This window comes from Drosophila busckii, chromosome 3R, assembly GCF_011750605.1.
Source record: "Drosophila busckii strain San Diego stock center, stock number 13000-0081.31 chromosome 3R, ASM1175060v1, whole genome shotgun sequence".
Taxonomy (NCBI): Eukaryota; Metazoa; Arthropoda; class Insecta; order Diptera; family Drosophilidae; genus Drosophila; species Drosophila busckii.
The window spans coordinates 13,023,332-13,037,107 of record NC_046607.1 but is presented as its reverse complement, the minus strand read 5'-3'; the positions used below and the strand labels follow the sequence as shown (position 1 = coordinate 13,037,107).

The 13,776-nt window shown below is 42.0% G+C and overlaps 1 protein-coding gene and 2 non-coding genes across 4 annotated transcripts in view; all 3 read left to right on the top strand.

The window, feature by feature from the left end:
• The window catches only part of LOC108601975 (GATA-binding factor C), a 28,788-nt gene extending 23,407 nt beyond the window's left edge, over positions 1-5,381 (top strand). For both annotated transcript variants that reach the window (XM_017989969.1, XM_017989968.1), the window contains exons 6-9: positions 1,430-1,573; positions 4,431-4,617; positions 4,711-4,895; positions 4,985-5,381. In XM_017989969.1, coding sequence (XP_017845458.1) covers positions 1,430-1,573; positions 4,431-4,617; positions 4,711-4,895; positions 4,985-5,011 — 543 coding nt within the window. In that variant the 3' untranslated portion in view covers positions 5,012-5,381. The remainder of the gene's footprint in view (positions 1-1,429; positions 1,574-4,430; positions 4,618-4,710; positions 4,896-4,984) is intronic.
• A 6,976-nt stretch (positions 5,382-12,357) lies between these two features.
• Trnar-acg lies at positions 12,358-12,430 on the top strand. Its single transcript has one exon. It is a non-coding gene; the product is annotated as a tRNA-Arg (tRNA).
• Positions 12,431-12,699: 269 nt separating this feature from the next.
• On the top strand, positions 12,700-12,773 carry Trnan-guu. The gene has a single exon. It is a non-coding gene; the product is annotated as a tRNA-Asn (tRNA).
• Positions 12,774-13,776: the final 1,003 nt, after the last annotated feature.

The following is a 13,776-nucleotide window of genomic DNA, read 5'->3' as shown; positions in this document are numbered from 1 at the left end:
TTGTCAATTTATACTTTTGGCCTGACTTTGATTTAGGTGCGCAACTAAAAATAATGCAAGTGTTGCAACAACTAGCATGCTAAACTTTATGCCACAGCGTTGCTGTTGCAGTGTTTTGTTGCATTGTCGTGTTAACAACTTAATTTATTTACGCATACGCAACTGTCCACGTTGTCACATAATTACCCCAAAGTTTTGTTGTTCTGCATTTTATTTCTTTTGCATGTTTTTGTAGGCGTTGAAATTAATTTTGAATTTTTTTCGCACATGCTGCAGTCTCAATTTGGTTAAGTTCGTACGTACGTCCGTCCGTCCGTTCGTACGACTGTCTGTCTGTGAAATTGTTACAAGCTCGTTAACACAACACAGTGCCACCAAAAAATGCAAAAGATGCAGACTGTGCAGATAGCTGCTTGGCCATGGCCAACACACACACACACAACAGCCTGGCACATAAGTAGAGCGAACGCCTGGCTATATGACCTCTGATTTATGTTAATGCAGCTCAGCTCAGCTCAGCTTGGCTTGGCTTGGCTTGGATCGCAGCTTAGAGCAGAACAGGTGAGCCACAAGCCATAAGCCAGAGGCAAACGCAAGGTAAAGGCAACAATTAAAAATCAAAGTCAAACATGATCAACGCCAGTTTAGGGCCGCGTAGCAATGTGTTGTACGAGCAACATGCACAACAGCAACAGTAACAACAACAAGCAACAAGTCGCTGTTGAAGTCCAACTTGCAGACTAAGCCACAGCCAGAGCCACAAGCTAGAGACAAGACATACAGCGCGTCTGCCTTTGGCTGCTGCTGTGGCTGCTTTGGCTGTTGTTGTTGTCGCTGAAATGCGAGGCTGTGGCCACGTACAATGTTTTGGGGGACTTTCGAGTTTGGGATACGGTTCTTGTAGTCAATTCGTGGAAATTTAAGCGTGGCGCAGACATGCTCCCCAGTTGTTGTTGTTGCTGTTGCTGTTGCTGTTGCCATCGTCGTCGTTGTTGTTGTTGTTGTTGCTGCTGTTGTTTTTGGGCAGTTTTGTAAAAATTGTCATTTTAATGAATTGATGCTGCTGTTAAACTCCAAACCCAGTCTCAGTCCACAGTCCCCAGTCGCAGTCTCTGAGTTGGAGTTGGAGCCTCTCGCTCTTTATAGCTGCCAAGCCATTTAAAAAATGTTGTTGCTCGCTGTGTCGAGCAACTTTGTTTGCCAGCAGCAGCAGCAGCTGCTGCTCCAAAGCAAAGACAAATCAGGCAATGCTATATACGTGCATGTGTGTGCGTGTGCGCGTGTGTGTGTGACTTTGTTATGCGTTAGTTTTGGCACCGTTCAATTAGCGCGCTTCGTTCGTATTTCGTGGGCGTGCAGCATTTTAACATAATCAATTTTATTTATACACTTGACTAACTTAATTATGAACACTGTCTCTTTCTTACAGACGCTGCAATCGCTGCAGAGCGCAGCCAAGCGAGCGGGCACATCCTGCGCCAATTGCAAAACCACAACCACAACCCTTTGGCGGCGCAACGCCAGCGGTGAGCCTGTGTGCAATGCCTGCGGCTTATACTACAAGCTGCATAACGTAAGTAGTTTGATAAATATACAAAATCTATATACAAACACACAAACTATCGATATCGCTTAACCCTCGTTAAACGCTTAAGCGATTTAACGCAACATTTAACAAGAGCTCGAGCCACTCGAGCGTTCCGAGGCAAACGGAAGCTCAAATGTTGCTGCTGCTGCTGCGCTTCCCTCGGGAAACACACACAGATTAAAAGTGACAAAAATGAAGTACGCGCCGCCCCACACTTAAGCGTGTGCAAGCGAGAGCGAGCGTTAGAGGGTGGGTGGCAGGTTGCAAGCAACCCTCTGATGATGAATTGTTGATGATTATTTAAAGATGCTGCTGTTGCTGTTGTTGCTGTTGCGCTGACTGCAGATAAGCGTCTGGTGTTTGGCTGTGAAAATGCGATAAGCATTGATTCTGTTATGGCTAACGCGTGCGTCAAAGCGACGGCGTGCGCGACGGCAAGTGGCAACAGAAATTGGCGTAATTTATGTAATAGACTACAGCTCACTGAATCACTGAATCGCCGCCGCCCTCGCTCACTGTATGATTCAGTACGCTGTCGAGCCATGTGGAAACTAAATTTAATAACATTTACGCAACCCCAACAGCAATGCACCCTGGGGGTGGTTTTGACCAACTTCTGGCTTATTAAATATTCATTAGCCACGCCAACAGGACACCACATAAACGCTCAGCGCCCCCCACAATCTTTTTATCTGTTTTCTTTAGCTTTAGCTACTTTGTAAATTTTTTTTCTAGCGCCTGCAGTCAGTTTTTAATGAGTTTGCCTGTGAGTTTTTTTGTAAGAAAAGGCAGCACTTGAACTTTTGGCACATTTACATGTCAGTGGCCCTTAAATGATGAGCCACCTGTATGTGTAGCTGTAACTGTATCTGTGTGTGTGTGTAAGCCGCAAGCTAATTAAGCTGTGGCTGCAATCGATGCGCGATAGCTGCTGTGGCATGATTTTAATTGAGCTTGGCCAGCACATCAAAGCGCAGCAGCAGCAGCAGCAGCAGCAACTCGTACGTAGTGTAGCTTTTATATATAGCATAGTCTAATCTGATTTGTAAACTTGTAAATAGCAATGCCAACGTGGCGTATGAGCAATGCGCCAAAAACTCGCGTTGGGTGGCTATGCATTTGTGTGTGTGCATTTCAACTAATGGCCTGTCACACACACACACACAGAGGCACACACAGAGACATTTGTGCATTCATAGCGGCGAAATTTATTTTGCAAAAATTTTCTTTCAATTGGACAGTGTCCCATCTTGATAAGATGCCAATCAGCGCGCGCGCTCGCTCGCTCAGTCGCTCACTCGCTCACTCGCTCACTCACTCACTCACTCAGTGGTGCGCTCGACTTTTAGTTTTTAGTTTCGCTTGTGCAGTGTGTCTAGCAGTTCATTTCAATTCAATTCGTTTGTCATTTGGCCGCCAACGTTGTGTTGGGTCGCTCAATGCGCCTGGCGAGAGATCTGCGATCTGGCAATGTGATTGGCACATTTTATGGAAATGCCGACGACTGTTGCAAGTTTTATTTTCAGTTTTTCCTGCCACGGGGGCCGACGCGCGCGTGTCTCTACGCAGTTCGCTGGAAAGCGTACACAGCAGGCTAATTAACAGTAAATGAGACACTTGCGGGGCATGGGACAAGTGGTAGGTCAGGCTCAGGCTCTGGCACAGCTGGAGCGAAGTCCTGCGGCGTTGGTCAAATGATAAATGTTGCATAAGCGAGAGCTGAGCTAACGGCGCCGTCTCGCTCAATTGGCCAACAAGAGATATTCTCACTCTCTCTTGCATTTTGGCCCACCCACATGTCAACTTTAGCAGCGAACTGCAACGACGCGTGTTGCATGCCCCACGCTCCATTTAGCTTTTATGCATAAAAATCTGTTTCACTTGCGCGCTCCTTTTCGCTTGAATTTCTTAATGAGCAGCGCCTGTGCGCGCATTAACAACTTTATGCTTTGTTTACAGCCAGCAACCCCCAACCCCCCCAACCCCACTCCGCAACATGCGCTGCATATCAATTAAAGTTCGCAGCAGCTGTTGAGTTGCTAATTGCAAACAATTTGCTTGCACTTAGCGTTGCAAACTATCAATTACCGTTTGACGACGTCGATGCAGCAGCATCCCTGTTGCGTCTACTGTAAGTGATATGTTTGCAACCCTCGCCTAAATCTTGACAAACAATTGCCAGGCATTAGCAACAACAACAATAACAATAACAATGTCACAATTCACGCCCAGGTAGCCGCTCTCCCTTTAATGTAATGTAACTTTTCCTTCTTTTGTCGCCGCCGCCGCCGCGGCGAGTGGGTAACTCAATATTGTAATTGTAGCGCAATGAAGCGCATGCCAGGCCGCTTTTCAAAGATGTTCGCAACTGATAAGGAATTGCATATGAAGCAGCAGCAGCAGCAGCCTCAACTCAACAATAGCCGCCGTCTAGGCAGCAACAATAAAAAGTTGAATAGCGCAAGTAAAAAAGAAAAAATGGAAAAAAAGTAGCGCTGCTGCTGCTATCAGCGGCAACTAATCGCATTCGCAAATGTCGCTTATCTGATCGTGTAGAAATGCTTGTAATACTTCATTTTCACTTCCCGGTTCCCGTTGCTGCCACAAAACGTTCGCGCAGTGCGTTGCAACGTTGCAACAGACAGCGTGTGCAGTTAGCGGCATTTCCGGCCCAAATACAGCAGCGCGCCAGCAATGAGTTTGCATAAATTTTGACCCATTTGCTGTAGGGGCTAACAACAACAACAACAACAGCAACGAGAGCAGCAGACACAGTTTATTGATTTTCACCAGCACCCACTTAACTAACCGCTGGCCTTTGGGGCATTTTCTTTTTTTGCAGGTCAATCGTCCACTCACCATGAAGAAGGAGGGCATACAAACGCGTAACCGCAAGCTCAGCTCCAAGTCGAAGAAGAAAAAGGGCTTGGGCGGCGGCTGTCTGCCGATGGGCGGCCATTTGGGCATGGGCGACTTCAAGCCGCTGGATCCGTCCAAGGGCTTTGGCGGCGGCTTCTCCGCATCTATGGGTAAGCAGCAACTAGCAACCAGCTAAAGCAGCAGCAGCAACTAACCAGCCAATGTCTGTGTGTGTGTGTGTCTGTTTGTTTGTTTCATTCCAGCACAACATGGACACCTTTCCAGTGGACTGCATCCGGCGCATGCGCATATGCATGGCAGCTGGTACGGCGGCATGGGCAGCTTGGGCGCCTCGGGAGGACTGCAGGGCGGCTTCTCCACCGCCGGTTCGCTGGGCGGCGGCGTTGTGCCGCACTCCCAGCCCTACCACTTGGGACTCAGTTCGATGGTAAGTCGTCGTAGTATAAGAGCGCGTATAAGAGCATGCGTTTGCTAATCGTTCAGCTCTCTCTCTCTCTCTCTCTCTTCTCTCTACAGGGCACTTGGCGTACTGACTACACGTGATGGAGCGGGAACAATTTGAACAACAACTTGTTCAGCTAGAGTCACGCCGATTTCTATACTATATGTCTGAATTGATTTACAAAACCCACAACAATGCCAAACTGAGGACTCCCCGTTTCAGCCAAGCCCAAGCCAAAACGCAATCCAAGCCACCAAAACTAGTAGCAAAGGCTTTTGATTGCTTCCTGTGTCATTCAGTCTCATCAGCTGTTTGTGCTGCGGGTTGGTGGAGCTGGTCAACTGGCTGGCTGGCTGGCTGCCTGGCTATTCCTAATTGTAAACATTGCGTGCAATTTTTAATTATTTAAGTTTTCGTCGCCAGTCGTCGTCGGTCGCAGCGCTGCTAAAAACAAAAGCCCATTAAAATTAATTAAAGGGCTGAGCACATATTATTTTTATTGCTCTTCATATGCCTGTGTGTGTGTGTGTGTGTATCTCACACACACATATATTTTCGGTTTTGCTTAATTAATTTAATTTCGCCGTCGCAAATTTGGCGTATTTAATTGTGCTTTATGAACTGCCATCAAAACAACAAACAACAACAACAACTAAAATTCAAACCAAACAAAAATCAAATAATCAAATGCAAACAGCCACGACCAGCGGCATTTCATAAATATTTATATGTATATATTGTATACAAGCGCACAGCACAGCAAAAAAAGTAAAAATAACGTTAACTAAAACATTAATATTAATTAATATAAACAACAACAAAATGCACGTCCAAATAAATGAAAGCAGCAACAACAACTTCAACACACACAAAACTAATTAAGTAAGCAACATTTACAACAATGTTTTAATACTAATACTACGCAATGCAATTGCAAATTGCAAACATTACTTTACTTTACGGTAAACTTGTAAATTAGTTAAATTATTAGACATTAAACAAACAGACGTGATAAACGACAAACAAAACAACTAAACATTAATTAATATATTGCTATTTGAATGTTTGTATGTATGTATGTATGTGTATATGCGCTCTGGCTGCAATTGTAAATTAATTAACTAAAATCAAAGTCAATAGGGAGGCCGCATTGTACGCTTGTATATGTTCTATGTTCTATCTCTAAGTCTAATCTATATACATGCTATATATTATTAAAAACAAAAACTATAAACATGCATAAATATACAATGTTAATGGCAATTTGTAAATTACACTTAAACATTTGTTAGCAATTTTTGTATAATTTTAGCAAAAGCAAAACAAAGTATTTATACACACAAAGCAACTATAAAATCTAAATCTATAAATATAATTATAAACGCTTAAGTTCTTTGTACATATAAAAAACAAAAGGTTTAGTCTATAACTTAATTTATATGTGTGTGAAGCAACAAAAACTATTTCAAGCGCATAACTAGAGTAATGCAAACATATATATAGCATATATATATATGTGTGTATTATGTTGTAAGCATATGCGATAAATGTATTGTAATTGGCCATATTGATAGTTGAATATATAAAACATACGTTTATTTAAATTTAAAGGCAATCAGCAGAAAAACACATACAAAAAATCACAAAAAAAAAACATTAAAACGAAATAAATAAAATAATTTATGAAAAAAATAAACAAAATGCTTTTTGTTACTTTTGGTTAGAACGGTAACTGACAACGGGGCAACGCGGCGGTTGATTAATGTTCAACAAATGATTGGGCAGAAATTGAAAATTGCCGTCGCCGCAGCACTTGGGGCATATAATGTCTTTATAATGCCCATTTATGCTTATGAATTGCTCTCTAAATTCTTCGATGCGTCGCGCGACGTGCTGGGGCAGTGCCCACTGTACTTATTTGTTATGCAGCTCATTGGCTGCTCATGAATTATGAGCTGAAGTTACAGTTTGTGATATTGAGGCGTGAAATGGCATGTTAATTTATTTGGTAGAGCAATAACAGGCCAACAACTGTTAACAGCAGGTAACCGACGCAGGTTTGTTGCCTAAGTCTTTTGTTTAACGTTTGCGCTTCGGCAAAAGTTTCCAAGCACTTAAAGTACATGAGCGAGCACATAAAAATTAGACGCTCAACTCGAGTGCTAATTAATGGCCAACGCGTGTCTGTGAGCCATTAAAACAATGCGTTAAATAATCATATTTTTGCTCACTGACATATATCGCAGCTATAGTGTCAATCTGCATCCGCTTCCGTTGACGCGCACCTTGTGCCACAAACAATCGCACAGCAAGGGACAACAATTTATTATTAACAATAACAAATAAACAAATAACTTGCATGCGCTTATCGCTGTAATTGAGCCACAATTAAATGCACGCCAAATGCAGCCAAGCAGCAAGTTAGCCAAATCGAAGGTTAGCAGCATCTCTGGCTCCATAGCCTAATTGCCATATAATTGTCAAAAAGCTGCATATGTTATTATTATTTAAAGGCTAATTAGCTTTACCACAATTACAACTCCTCATGCCACTTACGAGTTTAATTGGAACTACTACTATTGTTAACCCCCGCCCCACATGGGTGATCAATGCATTACAAATGACTCGCTTATAAATCAGTTAATCAGCATCTATGATAAGCCTGCCCTAAACTATTTACATACATTTGTCTGTTCCCATGCTCACCCGAAAATAACTAAAAATATATATTTAATAGATTGGACAAACAAAGCCAAAAAGACCAACAGACACGCAGCTAACCATAAACATAAATAAGTTAAACACAAAATATGAGCATAAATCAATGGGGCCCTGTGAACAAAGCAGCGGCCACAAATATTTGGGCATGCATTAACTAATTAGTGGCAGTCTGCGCATTGGCCATGGCCATGACTATGGAGCGCCGTTTGGCCGTTTTCACTGCTTATCAGATTGGCTCTAAATGCAGTAGCACTTTGATTATAAATATCACAGTGGGCGGGGCACTAAACACAACAACAACAGCAGCAAAGTTGAGCAACACACATAAAGAAATTTAAGGCTTAGCTAAATTGTTGTTGAGCTTAGTTTTGTATTTTAGAAATGCATTAATTTAGACATTTAAGTTAACATAAATTATAATTCTATTTAACAATCAATTGTCAATGCTTTTCCTTAACAACTATTCAAATGTTTTAAGCATTTCAGTATTAAAACTGTTGTTTTATAAATATAAATGCAAAGATAAGTAATTGAATAGGATTTAGCTTATTGTTAGTTAGAGCTAACAATTAAAAAAGATTAGTTATGGCAAAAAATTTTTAGTCATAACTTGATTAAAAATCATTTAGGCTAGTCTCGATGTTAAAAACAAAGTTGCATCATTACATTTTGTTTAATATAACTTTCACATTTTTTTGCTTTTTTGAAATTTAAGCAAGAAGTAACATTGCATTTTTAACCAAAATATCGAGCATGCCAACATTTTAAAATTTTAATGCTGCTTAATTCAGATACAGCACACGAGTCTAACAAGGCATAAAATTCTAAAATTTCAATAAGTTAGAGATTACAATGAGTAAAGATTCATAGTAAGTTGTCTGTTTGTTTTTAACTGTTGTTTATAACTTTTATGTTGTACATACAAATGATGTTTTGTACATCAACAATTTGAGTTGTAATTTTAATAACATGATTGAAAAATAACTAAATGCTGTAGTGTTTTAAATAAAAAGAACTAAATTCATTTTGAATGCTTATATTCAATTTGAATTGGGCAAATGTGGTAAATGTATAAGATAAGTAAGGTAAGTATTTTCTCAATTGGTGCTACAATTGTTGTTGTTGTTATTGTTTAATTGAGCTGGAGCTCATCAATGTTGGCGCTATAAACAAAAAAGTCGACGGCAAAAAATGAAGCACAAAACAACGCAAGGAACTAGAAGAATTTGAATCTCTGTGGAGCTGCTCAAATCGTTGGATATTGCAGCTAAGGCAAATCAGTGAATATATTAGCAGATTTTACTAAAGGATTGATAAACGCTAATGCCGACAATTATGTATTAGCAAATACTTTGCTGCTGATAAAATGTTCTGCTGGTATTAAAATTGTTGCAATTCAGTAGCAAAGAAATGCCCAAAAATAATGTGTATATGAAATAAACTTTTGTGTCTGTACAATGTGTATAAAGCAGCAGTACGTTTATTTGGTCATGCATTAACTAATTAGTGGCAGTGGCAACAGTATCCAGATAGCAGCTATATGCTGCTGCTGCTGCCGTTGCTGCTGCTCCTACCATTGGCGTTGGGTTTTGTGCGTTTTGGGCTGCAAGTTTATCTGATGGGGAATGTGCGACCAACAATGGCGACACACAGCAAAGCGAGAGAGCGAGCGAGCGAAAGAGAGAGGCAGAGATACACACAAACACTTCTTTAGATGATTAGCTGCGATAGCTGTGAGCTGGACACGGTGTTTGTTTGTTTGTGTGCATTGGAGCATTGGTCATTGAATTTCGATACATTTGCTAAATGCAAAATGGATTATAATACCAAATGTAACGCCTAGACAACAAGCGTATTTAATTAGCCTGTTAGCTACAACAACAACAGCAGCAAGAGTTATAATCTGCAAAGCCATTACAGTTAATGTACTTGCATACATGCGCATATATAAGCGTATGCGTGTGTGTGTGTGAGTTTATCAGCCTAGCAAAGCTCATCAATGCAGCTGAACTGAACTGCTAAATGTAATTGCCTCTCTATGTGTGTGTGTGTGTGTGTGTGTGTGTGTGGTTTGTCTATTCATTAATTTAACAATGACAGCCACAATTTCAATTAAATTTCAGTTTAAACACACACACACACATACTAACGCACACATGCATGAACAAATGCAAAGCTTTCAAGCTCGCCTGTGATTGGTTGTTGTTGATAAGGTGAGTTGCCTCTGTCTAATTAGAATTATCCTAATGAAATTAAATTGCAAATTGTGCGTGTGTGTGTGTGTGTGTGTGTGCATGTGTATGTGTATTATTAATTACATAAATTGCTAGCGCATATGCCTGTTATAGTAATTGCAATTTCAATATGCATTATGTGCATTCATATCTATGCAATTTGTATTTGGTCACACACACACACAGATACACACATAGACAGCGTGCTGATTAACTAAATGCGCTTGGCCAGCATTAAACATATTCATTTCTCAGCTAATTTGATTAAATTAAGCGCATGCTGCACTAAACTAAAATGACAATTGGCCATTTTAATGTCAGCATATGCTGCCCCTTTATGGACGGGCCCCATATCAAATGCTTAATGGCAACAGCCATGTCAATTCGTGGCATATTAAATACGAAAATTGGCATTGGCAATTGCACAGATATTAGCTTTCGTTGTCTGCCAGCCAGCCAGGCCGCTTGCTTGCCTTGTTAGCTGGCTCAGTTGTTGGCCTGGCTCTAGGCCTATGAAGTTGGTGCATTGGCCTATCTAGCAGTGCGATCAATTTGTCGCTTGATTGTGTGTGCGTTTTGCATGCAACGTGCAGCGTGGGCAACTTGCAACCAACTTGCTGTTGACAACGCATTGGCCATATTTGTGTATTATTGTTAAAATACCGAAAGCAAATATGACAAAGGCACATAAATTCGGTAGCGAATGCTGTTGTTGCTGTTGCCCCAAACTGTTGCACATAAATAAGGCAGAGAACAGCAACAGCAAGAGCAACACGAGACGCAACTCAAATGCTGCCCGTCTGTCTGGGCCAAGTTTGACTGTGTGTCGTCATCACAGCAACAGCAGCAACAGCAGCAGCATCAATAGTAACAACAGCCAACAGTGCTAAAGAGTCAAATTTCACGCAACATGATGCGCTAAATGTTGCCAGAGCGAGCAACTCTGAGCAACACTTTAGGCCGAGTCCTGCAGTTGCATGTTTATTGTAAATATTATGAAATGTTGTTACCTGCGATTGTTGCTGCTGTTGCTGCTGCTTCTCCTGCTGCTCTCGACTGGCAATTTATTGATGCAACACGATAAACGCGCCCCAAGCATGAAAGTTCGCAGCCCAAACTTCAATCCCAGTGCCACATGTGCAACCACAAGAAAAATACAAGCAACACAGCCAAGTTAACACAAGCTCTGTAGCTCGTAAATAACATTTTCTCAGGAATTAAGCCAACGAATTATTGTTTTCGACAGCATTTCTGTTGTAATTACCACACGGCCAGGTGATAAGCGTGCAACACTTTGGTAAGTGTAAAAACAGTTGATTAGATGCAGATACCACTTGCAACAATACGTTGCAGCAGCAGCAGCCAGTTTCGTCATCATTAGTGGCAACGCAAGCAACAACAATATCATCGATTGCATTTGACAGGCGATAAGTGGCCCAAAACTGGTGCCCACTGACTGTTTAATCCCAGGGCCCAGTTGAAACAATAGCCAGGCACACATAGTTGCAACTTTTTTTATAAGCTGGACAACATTAACCTGTTAACCCAAACTGACGGCGGGCTATGGCAAAAGTCCCCAAGCAACATGCACACGCTGGTGTCGCCTACTTTTGGTAACAGCCAAGCCAAGCCAACCCAAAGCCAAACTGCTGCCTCTTTACTACTCCAGTGCATGAATAATGCGCGCCCACAGCTTAATAAATTTTCACTCTTTCGCCAGCCGGCCAGAGAGATCCAGAAATTCACACATTGCGGCTGTGGCACGGTTGGGAACACTCGACGCCACAGCGGGGAGGAGCTCGACCGCTATGATTCATTTGAGACACTAAAAAAATGCGCAAAAATCATACAAAATACCATTTAAAGGAATTCTCCCCAGTTAGAAGCCAGCCAGACAGATAAACTGAGAGACTTGCGCGACAGACAGACAGACAGACAGACAGAATGGGCAACGTACATGGACCATGGCCCAAAACAGAGTCAGAGTCAGAGTCACAACATGCAGCGCAACCTTCGCAGACTGCTTGGGGTCTCTTCTGGGCAGGCTCCTTTGCCTGCTGCCTTGTCGCCACAGATGCATTGCGATTTCATTTGCTACGTCGCATGATCTGGCTCTGTGTGCGCCCACAATTGTCAAGAGATTAGAGTTGCTGTAATTCCACAAGCCAAAGCCAGCTCGATTGGCCTCTCCACTGAGCGCTGCTTATCACGTTTGCGGGAGACTGCCAGACGCTATGAACGTTTACACGATGGCTCGCATATCTCAAGCGCGCATAATGTTAACAAAATGTTGCCTAATGAGAGCTGAAAGCGAACAGATGAGAAACCAGAATATTGTATAATTTATTTAAACAGCTGTAATCATATGCAAACGCATGTAAACACACACGCTAGAGAGACAAGAGCTATTAAAAATTTCAGTGCTATTTATAGCGCATAAATAGCTTTGACCCCAGCGTAGATTTAAGCTACGAACTGGATGATCGACATGTGGACCTGTGGCGCAATGGATAACGCGTCTGACTACGGATCAGAAGATTCCAGGTTCGACTCCTGGCAGGTTCGAAACAATTTTTTGTTATTTTATTTTGTTTACTTGAAAAGGTAAAGATGTTTTGCTTTTGTTAATTTCTGAGCATATTTAAAAAATGTTAATAGACAAGCAAGCAAACAAAATGTGCTTATCTTGCGCATAAATTGCGTCTTAACGCTTAGGCATATATATAAATAGATAAGATAATTTTAATATATTACAGCTGTATATTTATATTTTGCTTATGCTTAGTCACTTAGCTACACATATATGTTTAGTTTTTTACAGCGCAACATCAACTGCCTCCGTGGCGCAATTGGTTAGCGCGTTCGGCTGTTAACCGAAAGGTTGGTGGTTCGAGTCCACCCGGGGGCGATCCAATATTTTATTTTTTTTATTTTTTGTAATCGTAGTTCACGTATTCTTGCAACGTATAAACGTGTTGCAGCTCTGGGCGACCATCAGCGTTGGTGTCTGTGTGTCTAACAATGGCCACCACAATGCCAACGATGTAAGCTCAAGTTGCTGCAACTGCGCAAAGCTTCGCTTAGTTACTTAGTTGCTGTTGCTGTTGTTGTTGCAGCAGCAGGAAGCGACGTTGCTGCAGTTGCACATCTGGCAATGGCAACTGGGGAGATCGGAACGAGCGAACGAACGAAACTCCGCACCCACCACACTTGCAACTCGTCCCGCTCGCGCAGTTGCAGTTGCATAAGAGAAATATTTGTGCAATTTGATTTCGCAGAATTGCGAATTCGCTGGAATGAATTCCCAGCCCTGCAACCCGACACGCCCCCCTGCGCTCGCTGCCTTTAGCGCTGCCACGCGGCTTATGCGCATTATGATTATGATGATATCTGTTTGTAGTTGTTGTTGCTGCTGCTGCTGCTGTTGTCTGTTTGTTGTTTTCGCCTTGTTTGTTGGCTGCGATTATTGTTGAAATTCTATGCAGTTAGCCCAAGTCATGACCGCAAAAGAAAACTGAGGGAAATTCTGCGGAAAAGTTTTGCGGCGTGCGCACTCATGGCGGCGGCCTGGGACTGGCTGCTGCTGCTGCAACTCTTCAACTCTTTGGCCATGCAGATCAACATGCACAGATTGTGTTTGCAATCATTACAGCTGGCGATGATTGCCAACAAGCACGACGAGCATCTTTCACTCTACGCCGATTGCATTTGATTGGCTGCCTGGCTGGCCAAACAATTTGTAGTGCCCAAAATGAAACAAAATGCAAGGCGGCTAGGCCAAAAGTCATTAGCAACTGCGAACAAGCAGCAATAACAACATTTAAAATGACATTATGACAAATAAAACTACATTTTATTTCTTTAACGTTGTTGGAATTAATTTCTAGCGCATTTTTACACCCTCGTCTTTG